Source organism: Sapajus apella, unplaced genomic scaffold (assembly GCF_009761245.1).
Source record: "Sapajus apella isolate SASKATOON/1434 unplaced genomic scaffold, GSC_monkey_1.0 scaffold78, whole genome shotgun sequence".
In the NCBI taxonomy this organism is placed as follows: Eukaryota; Metazoa; Chordata; class Mammalia; order Primates; family Cebidae; genus Sapajus; species Sapajus apella.
In genome coordinates, this window is record NW_022437018.1 from 1,546,680 (window position 1) to 1,561,241 (window position 14,562).

At 40.7% G+C, this 14,562-nt stretch overlaps 1 protein-coding gene across 7 annotated transcripts in view; it reads right to left on the minus strand.

Annotated features, from left to right (window-relative positions):
* Window positions 1-12,445, minus strand: part of FAM13C (family with sequence similarity 13 member C) — a 115,899-nt gene extending 103,454 nt beyond the window's left edge. The window contains exons 1-5 of one of the 7 annotated variants that reach the window (XM_032252539.1): window positions 12,124-12,423; window positions 11,947-11,985; window positions 5,428-5,484; window positions 4,516-4,552; window positions 1,804-2,008 (exon numbers count right to left, since the gene is read on the minus strand). In XM_032252539.1, the coding sequence (XP_032108430.1) occupies window positions 1,804-2,008; window positions 4,516-4,552; window positions 5,428-5,458 (273 nt within the window). In that variant the 5' untranslated portion in view covers window positions 5,459-5,484; window positions 11,947-11,985; window positions 12,124-12,423. The other 6 variants (XM_032252541.1, XM_032252538.1, XM_032252537.1 and 3 more) reach the window with 6 other exon arrangements.
* Between the last annotated feature and the right edge of the window lie 2,117 nt (window positions 12,446-14,562).

Here is a 14,562-nt window from a genome sequence, read left to right on the forward strand (position 1 = left end):
GCAGCCCTTGGGGAAACTGTGCCCTCCCCAGCATGACTCTCCTAATTAGTTAGGTGCTAGAGTACCTTCAGTAATAATCTCAAGCTAATCATAACTCAAATGGTATTTCACATTCACATCTCTGCAACAACAGTTACACTTGGTTTAAGATAATTGCAACACAGCTTCATTAATGCAGAGGGTATTTTCATTTCACTATGAAATTAACTGACTAAATAAGAGGTTGCAATGCCAAGGAAGAAGAAAGATAAAAATCACAAGGCAAATAACAAATGCAAGGTTAAAAAACCTTCCCAGCCAAAGTTATTATAACAGGAAGATCTCCTGATATACATTTGCTAAATAGGACTGGGCTTAAATGTTACTACAAAATTAACCTATTATACTTACAGCTTCCCACATAATTTTAAAGTTAACATTTAATGTTAACAAAAAAGCAAAGTGAATGCTTATGGAACATGGCCCCAAAACTATGTTAGGTGCATGACAAGTAAAATCTCAATGTTGGAAATATTAACCTCTTTTTAAAGGTAAAGTAGATTATATTAACTCAATCTATTTTAAAATCATCATAAAGGCCAGGCATGGTGGCTCACTCTTGTAACCCCAGCACTTTGGGAGGCTGAGGCAGGTGGATCACAAGGTCAGGACTTGCCTAGTTGACATGCTGAAACCCCGTCTCTAAAAGAAAATACAAAAATTAGCTGGGCGTGGCAGCTTGTGCCTGTAGTCCCATCTAATAGGGGAGACTGAAGTGGGAGGATCGCTGGAACCTGGTGGTGGAGGTAGCAGTGACCTGAGATTGCACTACTGCACTCCAGCCTGGGTGACACAGTGAGACCTTGTCTCAGAAACAAAAAAAAAAAGCATCATAAATTTCATAAATTATATGAGGGAATTTTAGGATAAAAAATCAGTCTTTGCTACATTCTTACATAAAATTTTTTAAAATTAATCAAATACCCATTTATTATCAACATGTATTAGAAAGATGTTTCCTTTATTCATTCAAATATTTATTGACCTCAGAAAACCAGATACTACACACACACATATACTTGTATGTTTATTCCAACCTGCTAAACTTCAGCCTAAAAGAATAGCTCTGGATGAAACTGAGTATTTTGGTTTTGCTGAGCAGAGACCCTACCTCTGAGGCATGAAAACAACCCGGCTGAATGAAAACAGAGAGATCCTCTTTCATATTCCCCCCTCAAAAGAATGCAGCTGCTCCTTTAAATCAAAGTCCAATAGCTGGGCACTGTGGCTCATGCCTGTTCCCAACACTTTGGGAGGCTGAGGCGGGTGGATCACTTGAGGTCTGAAGTTCGAGACTGCCCTGGCCAACATGGCGAAACCCTGTCTCTATTAAAACTACACACAAAAAAAAAAATTAGTTAGGCATGATGGCAGGTGCCTGTAATCCTAGCTACTTAGGAGGCTGAGGCAGGAGAATTGCTTGAACCTAGGAGGTGGAGGTTGCAGTGAGCTGAGATCAGACCACTGCACTCCAGTCTGGGGGATAGAACAAGACTCTGTGTCCAAATAAATAAATAATCAAAGTCCAATATTTAAGAACATGTTTTAAAGGGCAACAAATTATTAGCCAGCTCAGAGCACCCAACTTTTAACCTGCAAGAGCTTCTACCTGTCTCAGGCCAGCAGAGCACACAATGACAAGTCATGCCAATCCCTTCCCGCAAAACAGTGCACTCAAATTGTCTGCCAGAAACGTCTGCCCTAACCTAAGAATCACCCGTCTTGGCAAAGGCCTAAGGAAAGAGAGAGAGCGAGAGCTGCTACCTGACTTTCTCCGTGGCTCTTCCCACTCTCTGCTTTGAAGATGGACTTGGGCTTCCGGGACTTGAAGTTGCCCATGCTGGGTCGCAATACGCCGTCCACCAGCACGGTCTGCTCTACATGCTGCTGCTGCAGCTCCCAAGAGGGCTGTGCGTGCTCCTCTACCAGAGCCCCTGCGTCGGGGTAGTTCTCTTTATTGTTTTCATCTCTAAAACAGGAAAGACCCAATTTAGAAAGCACTTAAAAAAAGATGAATAAACTGCTGCAGGAAAGAAGGCTGGAGATATTCATTGCTGCTGTATTTATAGGATAGACACCTAACAAAATTTTTAGCATACACTCAGACAATTTTGCAAGAATAAGAAATGTGAATTTCACTCTGTATCACTTCCCCTTCCCTTCTTATCTTTGTTAATGGATACAAACTTTGTGTAGTTGTAACTATGTACATATCATTATTATTTATTTTAAAATTTTCACTTTAAGAAACTTTCGCATATATCACATTTCCCTCTCACAATAATAATGTGATATATTCAGGTGAGATATCATCATCCCTACTTTATAGATGAAGACTCTAAGAGATTAAATCACATTCCTAATGGAAGAACTAATCCACACAGACCCAGAGGCTTAAGGTAGGTCTCCAGACTCACACCTGTGTTCTTGGTTCAAGGCACCATGCTTCCTCTTCATTGGCAATGTCAGTTTATAATCATCCCTACAACTTTCAGAGGTACTTAAAAATTTAACAGGATCTATTTTGATAAGCTACATGTTGCCTGGGTAAAATATAAGGCATGGGCCAAATTTTACCTACCCAGGCCCTCTGAACAATGTCCTGAATGCAAAGTCAAACATCACAGTGTCCAGGCTCTGATTCTGAAGAATATGGAAGAGGGTGGTGTTATCCCTGAATATCATATATTCAGGGCTGGGATGGCCCTTGTGTTCTTCACTCAACAGTCAAATTCTGTACAATGTCCTTACCCACCTCCAGTTTCAATTTTCTCAAAAATACTGACATAAAAACACTCTTATTTGAAGCCATTTTTCTACCTAAATCTAGATGCATTTTATTTTTCATTCTGCCAAGTATTCAGCAAACCACACAGACATAACTAGAAGGGGCCTTCTCTATGTAATCCATATCATTAACCTTAATCCACCAGCAATCACTGTCACTGGAACATGAAATGCATGAGGAGTGGCTGCTTCCCACAGATGTTGTTTTTCCCTCATGCTCCCTTACCAACAGCACCCATAAAACAGCGTTTGCAAAGTCACTTGGAAAGCAATTCCTGGCTGCTCAAGGACACATAAAGCCAGTGGCAAGACCAGCAAAGGAGGAATGCCCACCATTCAAAACAACTTTTAACGAATAAAAAGCAGATTAAATTCACTGAGCTGGCATCAGGGAGGATAAGTTCCAGGTAGTCTCTGGGAAAAGAGCAAAGCAAATATCAACATACGTGGTCTGGAACATGACCAGGGTGCAGTTGGACAAGGTATAAAAATAAAACTGTGTGAAATAGTTAAACCTGAATCCAGGACAAATGTAGTAGTGCTATCTGATAAAGGAGAACCCAACAATTAAAATAATTATTCAATGTTAAAAACTGAAAAACAAATCAATGCCAATGGCACTGGTTAATAGTCTTGCTGTGAGGTCACTTACAATTTTAAAAGTATTCTAAGTCTTTAATAGATCTGGAAATTAACATCAAACTATGAATTGGAAACTACACTAGTTCATTTGAAGTACATTTTTCTCACAGGAAACCCATCCACTCCATGAGCCTGCATGAGAAACAAAAGAAAAAATAGCTGCCTTTACAGTTACCTAAATGCTCTCATTCGAGTAGGATTATGGAATACTCGAGAATAAAAAAAAGAGATTTTCAAATCCAAAATTATTTTTTTGATTTACTCATTCCCAAAATAATACCTGAACTTTATTTTTATATCATTTATATCACATTTTCAAGTCTTCCAAAACTTATAAATATGATTTTGCTTACTTCCTTGACTTGGGAAGCCAGGAAAGGGGAGAGGGGGCAAAAAGCATCTTTCTCCCATTACACAAATGTAAAACCTGGTTACAAAAGTCCTATTTAGAAATATAGTTTCTCACATATTATTGGTTCTTCAGGATCTCCAAAACAGAAAAGCACAGCTTATGTAATTTATGCCACTACTTATTTGAATAAATCATGACTGAGAATAAGCTTGGTGTCCTGAAAAGAGCCAGACTCTGAGAGATCCCCCCATTTATTAGTCATATGGCCTGGGCAACATCACTTCACCTGTATAATCCTCATTCATAAAATAGATGTAATATCTGCTTAACAGAGATCATACAGTCTCTGTGAAATGCCCACCACAGAAAACTGACCCAAGGCTGCAACGTAATAAATGAAAGCTATTGCTACTCTCGGGCAGGGCCATAGCCATATGGTTATTTGCAAAGGGGAAAAAAAGAGAGTTCCTTTAAATTTCTCCAATACCTCCAAGATAATTTTGAACTCCTTAGCAAGGAACACAAACTCTAGGAAATCTGTTCTTTGTTTACCTCTAAAGCTTCACTTCTTATCTTACCTTTTACCTCCTCACTCCACCGGGTTCCCAGGGTTCCTACCATCCTGAACCATCTGCTGTTCCTGCAACTCAAACAATTCTCTCTACCGTTTATTGGCTTTCCAGTAATATACTCACTGTGCTTGGTGACATCCTCTTTTTCTTGGCCTTGGCCCTCACCGCCCCCCCCCCCAAAAAAAAAGGGAGAAATAGCCTTGCAAAGTTTTCTTCAGGAATCAATCCAAGAAAGCTCTCTGGGCTGTTTGGTTCTTCTAAGTGAATCCACTATATACCTTAAGTATATTAGCACTTAAGGCACTGTAGCATCCACATCTATATTCTTGCCCATGTCCTCCAGCAAACTGAATGCTTAGGAGCAGCATTGGTTTGTCTTTCTCCATCCCAAATTATGACTGGCTCCTGGCACAGAAAATTGGCCTTCAACAGACACTTGTTATCCAGTAAGTGGACTTTAAAGTCAGAGAGACCTGGGCCTAAATTCTGTCTCATAGTGCTATGCTATCTCAGATGAGTTATCATTCCTGAGTGTCTGTTTCTCCATCTATAGGATGAGAAGGGAAATATCAGATTCCTTTCAGTTTATATCAAATAATAAGATACAGATAAAAGTGCCTGGAACAAAGTAAATGTAGAAGAAACGATTAACAGTGAAGGTTTTGCCAACAGTACCATAAGCCTTTAATGACCAGGATCATACCACAGACACTTAACATGTTTGGTGAATAACCCAGAGCCTCTTCCTTTAGGGTGTGTGATGAGAATATTGAAATAGGCTAATCAATATTCAGTTCAATAGGCATTTATCAAGTGTTCCCACATGTTAGGTATTGCCCTGGGTGCTAAGGGGGTGGTATCCAAAAGTTGAAAAGACAAAAATTTTGTCAAGAGGTAAAAATCTAGGAGAAGAGATGAGGCATGAGAACAAAGAATTAGAATTCAAAGAAGAGACTAGAATTCAAAGGAGAGCCACCAGAGACCTAGGTGGTTTCTGTCTCTCACAAATATGGACCAAGCAATGGTGGCTTATACCTGAGACTGGAGCAATCAGTCTGGTCTTCATGTAGAGAGACTGGATCTTCGTCACACCTGGAGTGAGAGAAGAAAAATCACATCAGATCCAACTGTCTGCTATAGCCGTAGAAACAATAATCTAGAATTGTCTCAAGATTAACATGGAAAAGTAAAAGTTGAAACACTCCTCAGCATTCTCTCCCAAACAAGTTCCAGTTCCTATGTCTACCAGTTTATGATACCAATGTTGTCATATCATGTAAGCTTAAAAGCTCAGAGCCAGACGTGACTCCTTTTTGCCTCCAGTGTCCTGTGTCACCTAAACTAACAGGATCTTAGCAAGGACCTAAGTGTTCACAGCACTTGAGGGGACATTGGACACCAAGACTGGTAGCCTGTCACTGGCTCAAAAGAGATTCCACTATATGTCTCTTTGCATTTTTTCTGCTTGAGGCAGTCCCAAACCATATCAGCCTCCGTTTGGCTTACTCAGTTGGCCTCAGACTTTCTTGATCTTGTGAAAAGGAAAGGGTTCCTTTTCATAAAACTTCTGGATTAACCTTATGAAAAATTATTGGCTCTTCTATATTGAAAAATCTCCAGTGCTCCACCCTGCCTAGGGGAATCTACAGCAGGACCCCTCTCGCTGTAGTGTAGGACAAAGCCTTTGCTCCTGTTCCCAACCATTCCCACCCAGCGCCACGCGAGCCTAGAATACATTTTCTGTCTTCAACACCTGCTCATCCTTCACTGCTCAAGTCAGGCTTCCCCAGCTCTGCACCTTCCCAGCCAAGCTCACCCAAGTGCCATGTTCTCACTAATGTACTGTGTTGGGTTAATATTGAGTATCAACTTGATTGGATTGAAGGATACAAAGTATTGTTCCTGGATGTGTCTGTGAGGGTGTTGCCAAAGGAGAAGATTAACATTTGAGTCGGTGGACTGGGAGAGGCTGACACACCCTCAATCTAGGTGGGCACCATCTAATCAGCTGCCAGTGCTGCTAGAATAAAGCAGGCAGAAGAAGCTGGAAAGAATAGACTGCCTGAGTCTTCTGGCCTACATCTTCCTCTTGTGCTGGATGCTTCCTGCCCTAGAACATCAGACTCTAAGTTCTTCAGCTTTTGGACTCTTGGACTTACACCAGTGATTTGCTAGGTGCTCTCAGGCCTTCTGCCACAGACTGAAGGTTGAACTGTTGGCTTCCCTACTTTTGAGATTTTGGGACTCAAAGTAGCTTCCTTGATCCTCAGCTTGCAGATGGCCTATTGTGGGACTTCACCTTGTGATCATGTGAGTCAATTCTCCTAATAAACTCTCCTTCATATCTACATATATCCTCTTAATTCTGTCCCTTTAGAGAAGCCTGACTAATACATGTGCCAAGTTCCTACTTTAATCCATAAACATTTACTCTTCATTGTGAGGTTTTGACAAACAACTATGTCTCACCTCACATCCCTTTGTAATCTTTTGCACCCCTGAGATCTTTTTGATCAGTTATTAATTCCATGAGTAGAAATCGCCATAATTTCTTTTCCTAGATATATTATATTGCCACCGTGCCAGAGTACTCCAGAGACACTAAAAAATACTCGAATTGAAATATTAACTTTGTTCCCTAAGAGATCTGATCTCTGAAATAATTTGATGAGCATTTATTGAGTATTTACTGAATTCAGGTACTACATTAGACCTTGGAGCTATGCTTCTCAAACTCTCAGGTTTCGGACAGACCAGTTTGTTTTTTTATTTCCACACCACTGTAGACAAACACTTTGGTAAAAATGTCACAGCCATGTCAAATTCCTATTAAAGTTATTAGATATCTACTCCCTATTTCTGCTTTTATCTTATCTCAGACAAGTTATAAACAACTTGGAGACTCACATTTTGTGTAGCACTGCTTCTAAAGGTCACAAAATTTGAAAAAAGATCTGAACATTGCCTTAAGAAATCCACAATGTAATGAGTAGACAAAAATAAAGCAAATAAATACCTACATACATAATATAGTATTTATACCATGAGATAATTTAACAATTTAAAATACTATTTACCGACAATGGTGTATAATTAACCCACAGAGTGAATCCATTAAAGCTCCAGCCCTCTTCCCTTAAAATCTTTTTTTAAAATTTATAGTTTTGTAGTGAGTTAAGCAAAGGGCACCCACAGACTCTAACCTTCTCTACCTACTGAAACATTTTGTTACCTCAGGCAATTTAAAAAATTGGTTGGCCTAGTGCAGTGTCTCATGTGTGTAATCTGAGCACTCTGGGAGGTCAAGGTGGGCCTGAGTTGGAAGTTCGAGACCAGCCTGACCAACATGGTGAAACTTGTCTCCACTAAAAATTAGCCAGATGTGGTGGCACACACCTGTAATCTCAGCTACTCAGAAGTCTGAGACATGAGAATCACTTGAACTTCGGAAGTGGAGGCTGTAGTGAGCTAGATCGCACCACTGCACTCCAGCCTGGGGAACAGAGTAAGACTCTGACTTAAAAAAAAATAAAGTTAACAAAATGCTGCTTTTAATAGAATAAACCAACCTTCCTTGCTTTCTTGCCAATAGTCATCTCTGTCCATCTCATAGAAACAAATTTACAAGTATTGCTTTGTTCTCCTTTATTAGCAGTATTCAGCTAATAGATCACCTGGGCTTTGTAATGTGGATAAAAATGTTTTTCAATTGCAAAGTAGGAAAATAAATGAAAAACAAAAATGTAGAATTGTTGCTTCCAAAGATCTAGGGCTTAAGCAAAGCCTTTTGGAGTGTCAATCCTGGAGCTCAACAATACCTATTGTTTGGGGATTTGGCAAGAACCTATTTTTCCCCCTCATTTGATTTATTAATCTTTCTCCTCAAAGTACAATCAGTTAAAAATGGAAACTTGGCACCAGAACATACAAAGTTGGAGAAGCTTCTGAAGTACGAAGCTGGACCTGATTAGTTGATCTAATATTAATGCCTACTAAACAACTCCAGGTGCCACCCAAGGAACACAATTCCAAGCTCACAGATGAGTAATTGAAATACAGCTACCTCCTGGCTTACACAGCACACTTTTACAACCTCTTTTAGTTCATTTGAATTTTCATTTACTTTGGTAAAGACCATCAACTTCTATTCAGTTAACAAATCCTTTCTGTCCTTTCCCTGAAGCCCCTTATTTCTTTGTGAAATGCTCAGGGTTGCTACTTTTTTTTTTTTTTCATATTTGGAGTTTTGCTCCCTCAATCAGCCACAAACAAGAAAAAGTTGTGTGGTACTTCACAGCTCACCTGCTCTTTCATATAAAAAGAAAGAGCGCCTCTCTCAATTCAGCCTGAGAAAGGTATTTACCTTTGCACTTGGGCTAAGTTGTAAGTCAAGATCCCAAGGCCTCAAGCAGTGAAGCCTGGATTGTTTCTGCTCCACTACATTGAGCCCAAAAAGCAGGAACCAAATGATCTGTTCAGTCCATACGCCAGAGGCTCACAAGAGACAGGGCATGCCATTTCTTAGAGGAATGATGGTGAAAGAAGTGCCCACAATAAGTTCCCTTTGCTGCCTAAACAGAAGAGAGGACTCAGACTGACTGTGAGATAAAATGTACCTGTGCTATAAAGAGATTCACACTTGCCCTGTAGTACCACATTCCCTGAAGGCGGAGTTGCAGAGGTACAGCTTCCTGTGGGTTTCTCAAAATGTGGCCCCAGAACCACTTGCATTAGCACTACCTGAAGTGCCTGGTCAACATAGAAGACTCCAGCCCCACTACATCAACTCTCTGAGGGCAGAGCCCAGGAATGTGGATTTTTAAAACACACTGCCTACCCATAGAACCTCTCTGCTTCTAAATATTTAACACTGACCTAAAGGTTTCCAAATCCCAAACAGCACTGTCCTGACACCAATAAAATCACCCATTCTGGGTTCCCACTTTGAGAAAAAGCCTGGGAGACTGAATTTTTCCCAAGCTCCAATCTCATTTTCCATTGCTATTGATGATCAGTTAGCTTTGAGAACCACTGCTTTGAATGATAACTAATCAGAATTATTCCAGGCTTTATTCAAAATAGCAAGTTAGCCATGGCAACGTCACAAATGACCATGCAAAAATACTAGATGAAAAGGTGCCACAGATAGAGAAGAAAAGGCCAAGGCCATTGTGACGAAAACATCGGGGTGGAAAAAAAATTGAATTTGTCCAGAGCTGCATAGATAGTTCCAGGCCTGGGAAAAACCAAGAAGAAGATAAAATCCGTCCTTGAGTACCTCCCAATTTCCCTTTCCCCTTGACTCTTCTAAGACTCCCTGCTGGTGAAGCACAACCATAGCCATAACAGGTTAGAAAATAGGTTAGGTAAAATAATTCATATTAAAGTATTCGTGACAACCTGAATGCACTTCCCAAGGGCACAAACTTTTTAATTTCCATTTTAATAAGGGTCACTACAAGAGACCTTAATCCAAAAGAAATCATCTCTAGGTGAAATTTCAGGCATTGAAGAAAATAAGTCGGTGTGAGTAGAAGGAAGTAGGAATGGCGTGGGGACAGGAGGCAGAAGAGCTTTTCTTGTATCCAAAACATAGAAGGGAGAAAAGTCCCTCCTCTGTGTAGGCCAAGGCCACACCCAAACATTTCCTGAGTACCTGCTCTGTCTGTGTCTCAGGCTATAGCACCTTGGTCCTGAGGGTTATGGGGTCATGCCCAGAGAAGCACGGAATATGGTTCATATTACGGAGGGGAGGGAAAAATGTTATTGTGGACAATGACTAGTTTTAAACAATCCTAGTCAAAGATGTGTTACACCTATGAAGCTTTTGGTATGTTTCCAATAGGCTCTTTAGATTTTTATATTAGCCAGATGGCACACCAATTATCTCTCAATGCCTTTTAAAATAAATCACTGTCACTCCTCTGAAAGTAAAAACATGATCTTATGCAATCAGAACTCCTTGGGGAGTGTCCAAAGACAAGGCACCAGACTCTCCCCAGCATTTAACCATGAAACCTCTACAGAAAAAAAAATGTCTATCTGAAATCTGGAGCTAAATGTCTCCATTTTGAACCTGCCGTGCCTGCAACTGACTGAGGATTCGGCCACACCAGGCTCCTGAGAATCGGGGCCAGAAAGCACTTGGTGCTTGTAAGCACAGCCAAGGGAGGAGAGCAGTACCTGTGCACCTGGAGCAGGAAGCCCAGGCCTTGTCTTCGGCCTGCAGATGTACACTTTAGCACACCTCTCTCCCCTTCTCTCAGGCTTTTAGAAAAGCAAAATTGCAGCACAGGTTACCAAGCAATCTCATAAACAGAATGTGGGTCCAAATGAGTATTTTACAGTCAACCTGTTTTTTTTGTTGTTTGTTTGTTTTAAGTGACTCCACTTAAGTCTGCTCAAAACTGGACACTAAAGGAGCAGCACATCGAAAGAGAGAAACAAAAGAATGTGGAAAACAAGAGGGCCTGGGAAGCACTGGAAATCTTACCCCTCTCTCACCAAGTCATTGTGACAGTGATAGGACTTAGAAGTCAAAAGATACCTATATCTACATTTATTTGCTTTTTAGGGAATTTTAGCAAACAGCTCCCCAGTTAGTGAGGCCTTCTATATCAAACTCATAACATTTTTTAAATGTAGTTTGGGATACAACTTTGCACATGCCCTTTTCCTGAAAAGCTGTTTAGAGTGCTTTCTACAAAGGTCCCAGAAGCAAACATCATGAATTATCCTAGAGAAAGAATGCTAAATGAAGTGCATATTCATACGTATACGCATATATAAATTACATACAGCATTAGCAAAATATACTACCTGTTAATTTTTAACAAATACAGTACAATATTAGGAAAACAAGGAAGGGATGACAAAAATTAAAACTATAACCTATAAATATCTAAAAAAAAAAAAATACTGTGCTCTCTGGCACACTTCATTCCATGTTTGAGGGGTGTTAGTTGCCCAAATCAACAGCTTTACCCATAGGACCAGGTGACTCATTCCTCCTATACCTACATCTCTGAAGTCAGAAGACAAAAATGACAAAGGGCATGCAAGAAAAGTTTACCCTGATATGTCTTAAAAATCTGTAGACAAGAGAGGGCCAAGATAAGTTTAGCCTGTTTACCACATGCTGGAATTCAACTCATTTCACATCTATCTCCTATTGCTGTAAATGTATATAGTGTGCACTCCATGAAAACTGACACCAATGTTGGCAAAATACAACAAAGCTTCCCTTCTAACACGTCAAATAGATTTTTTTTAAAAAAAATCTGAGCTCCAAGAACACATATCTTGGAGCACTGAGCTCCTGCAAGCAATCAGCTGGTTTTAATATCTCTCCCGCAGCTGCTAAAATGCTGGTTTCAACCTGTAAAGATTTCTGGGCCCCATCAGTCAGCAAGTCTCACGGTCTTCACAGCCCCAGATTCGAGTAGACAATGCATCTCAAACGAACAGCGGCTGGGAACGGTGGAGGATACCTTCACGATAGTTGCTTCCAGAGAAAGGCATGCAAGTCTAATTTTAAGGGTAAGAATCACTTACTCTGTTACAGCGGTGCTGCTGAAGGAATTATCCTGAAGGCTGAAACAGAAACAAGAAAACATCAGCCAAGTCTGGCTGGGGAGCTGTCTCCCTGATTGCTCTCCGGGAGTTAGAGCACATACACAAACATGGCATTGCAAGGCAAGTCTCCGGGCTCGCCCGGCACGCTCGCTCTACCTTGGGCTGCTGTCTGCACATGCTCGTAACGACACCCCCAGCAGGGGCCCAGCTGCACCGGCGAACCACAAAGCCCGGCAGCCCGTGAGGCTGCGGGGACAGAGCTGGGCGGGGCGCGGCTGCGGGGCCGGGACCCTGGGATCCGGCGAGGAGCACCTGGAGAGTTACCGCGCGACCCCAACCTCGCCAGCCCAGGCGCCGCGTTTAATCTTGGGCTCTTTGTGCCAGCCACCCCCGAGGCTGCCAATGAGAATGCCCCCGTGTTTCTGCCGAAGTGCCGAAATACCCGGGAGACTTGCTTTCTTCCACACGTCTCCTACCAATTTTACAGAGCTCACCCCAACCCCCACACTCCCACCCCACCCCCAGGGTGGAGGCCCGCAGAGAGTCGTCCATCGTTCAGAAAAAGTCAGGAGAGAACGAGAAGGGGGAGGGGGGCATTGCTGCTGTTTGGCGTTTTATTTTGCGTGTGTGTGTGTGTGTGGTTTTTTGTTATTGTTGTTGTTGTCTAGGAAAAAGAATAGGCTCTGAAGCAGGGCTGGCTGCTTCACACCTGATCTGTCTAGAGAGCTCTTATTTCAGTCCCAGAGAGAAAGCGCCCAGCCCCGGACTACAGAGCTGTGAATGAGCCCACGTAGGGCGAGTGGAGAATTTATTCCAGGGGTTAGCTGGTGATTAGGACACTGTGCAGGGGTGGGGCTTGCTACGCCCAGAGCAGCCCGCCTGAGCTCGGCTCCCTAGCTAGCACCTTTACAAAGGATGCAGAGACGGAATCCACAAACGCTATGTCTTTGAATAAAGGCAGCCCTGTTGGAAGAAGGTAGGACTGTTAGTCCCCCCACTGGCTTCATTCACTTGGGGATATTTGTCCTGCGCTCTTTGCATTGTTCATTTCGCCTGCCATGTTGACCTGGATATGGGATGTAGCATCTATTAAATATTCTTATTTGAATTTGAATTATTTTATTTGAATTTTGAAATAAGATCCCCATCCCCCTTTTTAATCTTTCTACTCCCAGAAGCAGCTGGGATAGTGGTTTTTAGTCCAAACCTATATAAGTTAGTGAGTTAACAACAACAAAAAAAAACTCATAATTTTTCTAATTGGGTAATCAGAAAATTTACCAAAACTTGGAAATAAGGGAGAAGAGTGTGACCTTTCATTGTCAAACTGAGACATTGGTTAACAGGTCCACCCAGGGGCTAGTTAATTCTGCAGTTTCGTTTGGCTTCGCTCTTCACTATTGATTAGATCTCAGCCACAGTGAAGCTACATGGTAACTTGCACATTTTATTCAGTCTATCCAGAGAAAAAGATTACTGCAGTGTTTATGATTTTATTGCACTATAGGAAGTTAACCAATTTTGCATCTAACGAAACAATCATTTTGCATCTAACCAAACTTTCTTTCTAAATGCCTGTAAATACACAGATCCCCAAAATGCTCTTGGAAACAGCTTCATTTTACAGTTTTCCCTATTAATAAGTGAATAGATCTCTGCTGCCTACCTAAGTTTGTACGAGAGTTGTAGTTCAACTTTTTAAAGTTATACCTTGAAAAATAAAAATGAGTTTTCAAAGAAAAAACAGGTTTCATTAAGGTTCTTTTCAATTTTGCTTTCCTGTCCCCAAATATTTTTTAAATCAGCTGAATAAAAACTTAATATGGTCTTAGGCTGAATTCTATGGACTAAAATAAGTTCAGAAATATTAATCCTTTGTATGTATAACTATATAGTACATATATGTTCCTAAGCCACCTACTATTTCATTTGAGCTAAATTCAGGAGTAAGAGACATCCCTGCTTCACTGTATTCATTATATAGCAATTTCAAAGTGAGATGTGTTCCTTGTTTATTCAGACTGATGAAGGTAAGTCTATATTCAGCCTTCTTGGTTTCATAGATTACTTGGTTGTTAATTTCCAGAAACCCCTTGTACTCATTGACTATGGGGCTTATTCCAAATGTTCCAGTGTAGAGAAAGATCACACTTTTCTCCTGTAAATATTCCCAGGGACTCATTTGTAATGGAAATGCTCAATGCTTTTAATCTGAAATAGGGCTTGGACATTTAATTAAGGATAACCTTAATTAAAATGGTTAATTTTCTTATATACTGCCAAATACCATTTTTTCATTCTATGAAATGAAGCAGGCCCTTTGAAAATAAAATGAAATAACAAATGTACCCAATAAATGCAAGTATTCAATAATGTCCAAGGAAAAGAAATAAGAGTTCTCGGCAACTTGTGAATAGAAAGAACCAAAATTAGGTTTTAGGCAGTACTGACATACAATGAAAACAACTGGTTGATACAGTTGATTATGGATAAAAACCAAAACATCCCTAAAAAAAAAAAAAACATGATTTGGCAGTATATAAGAAAATCAGCCATTTTAATTTTTACTTCTCAACTAATTCTTATGACATTTGT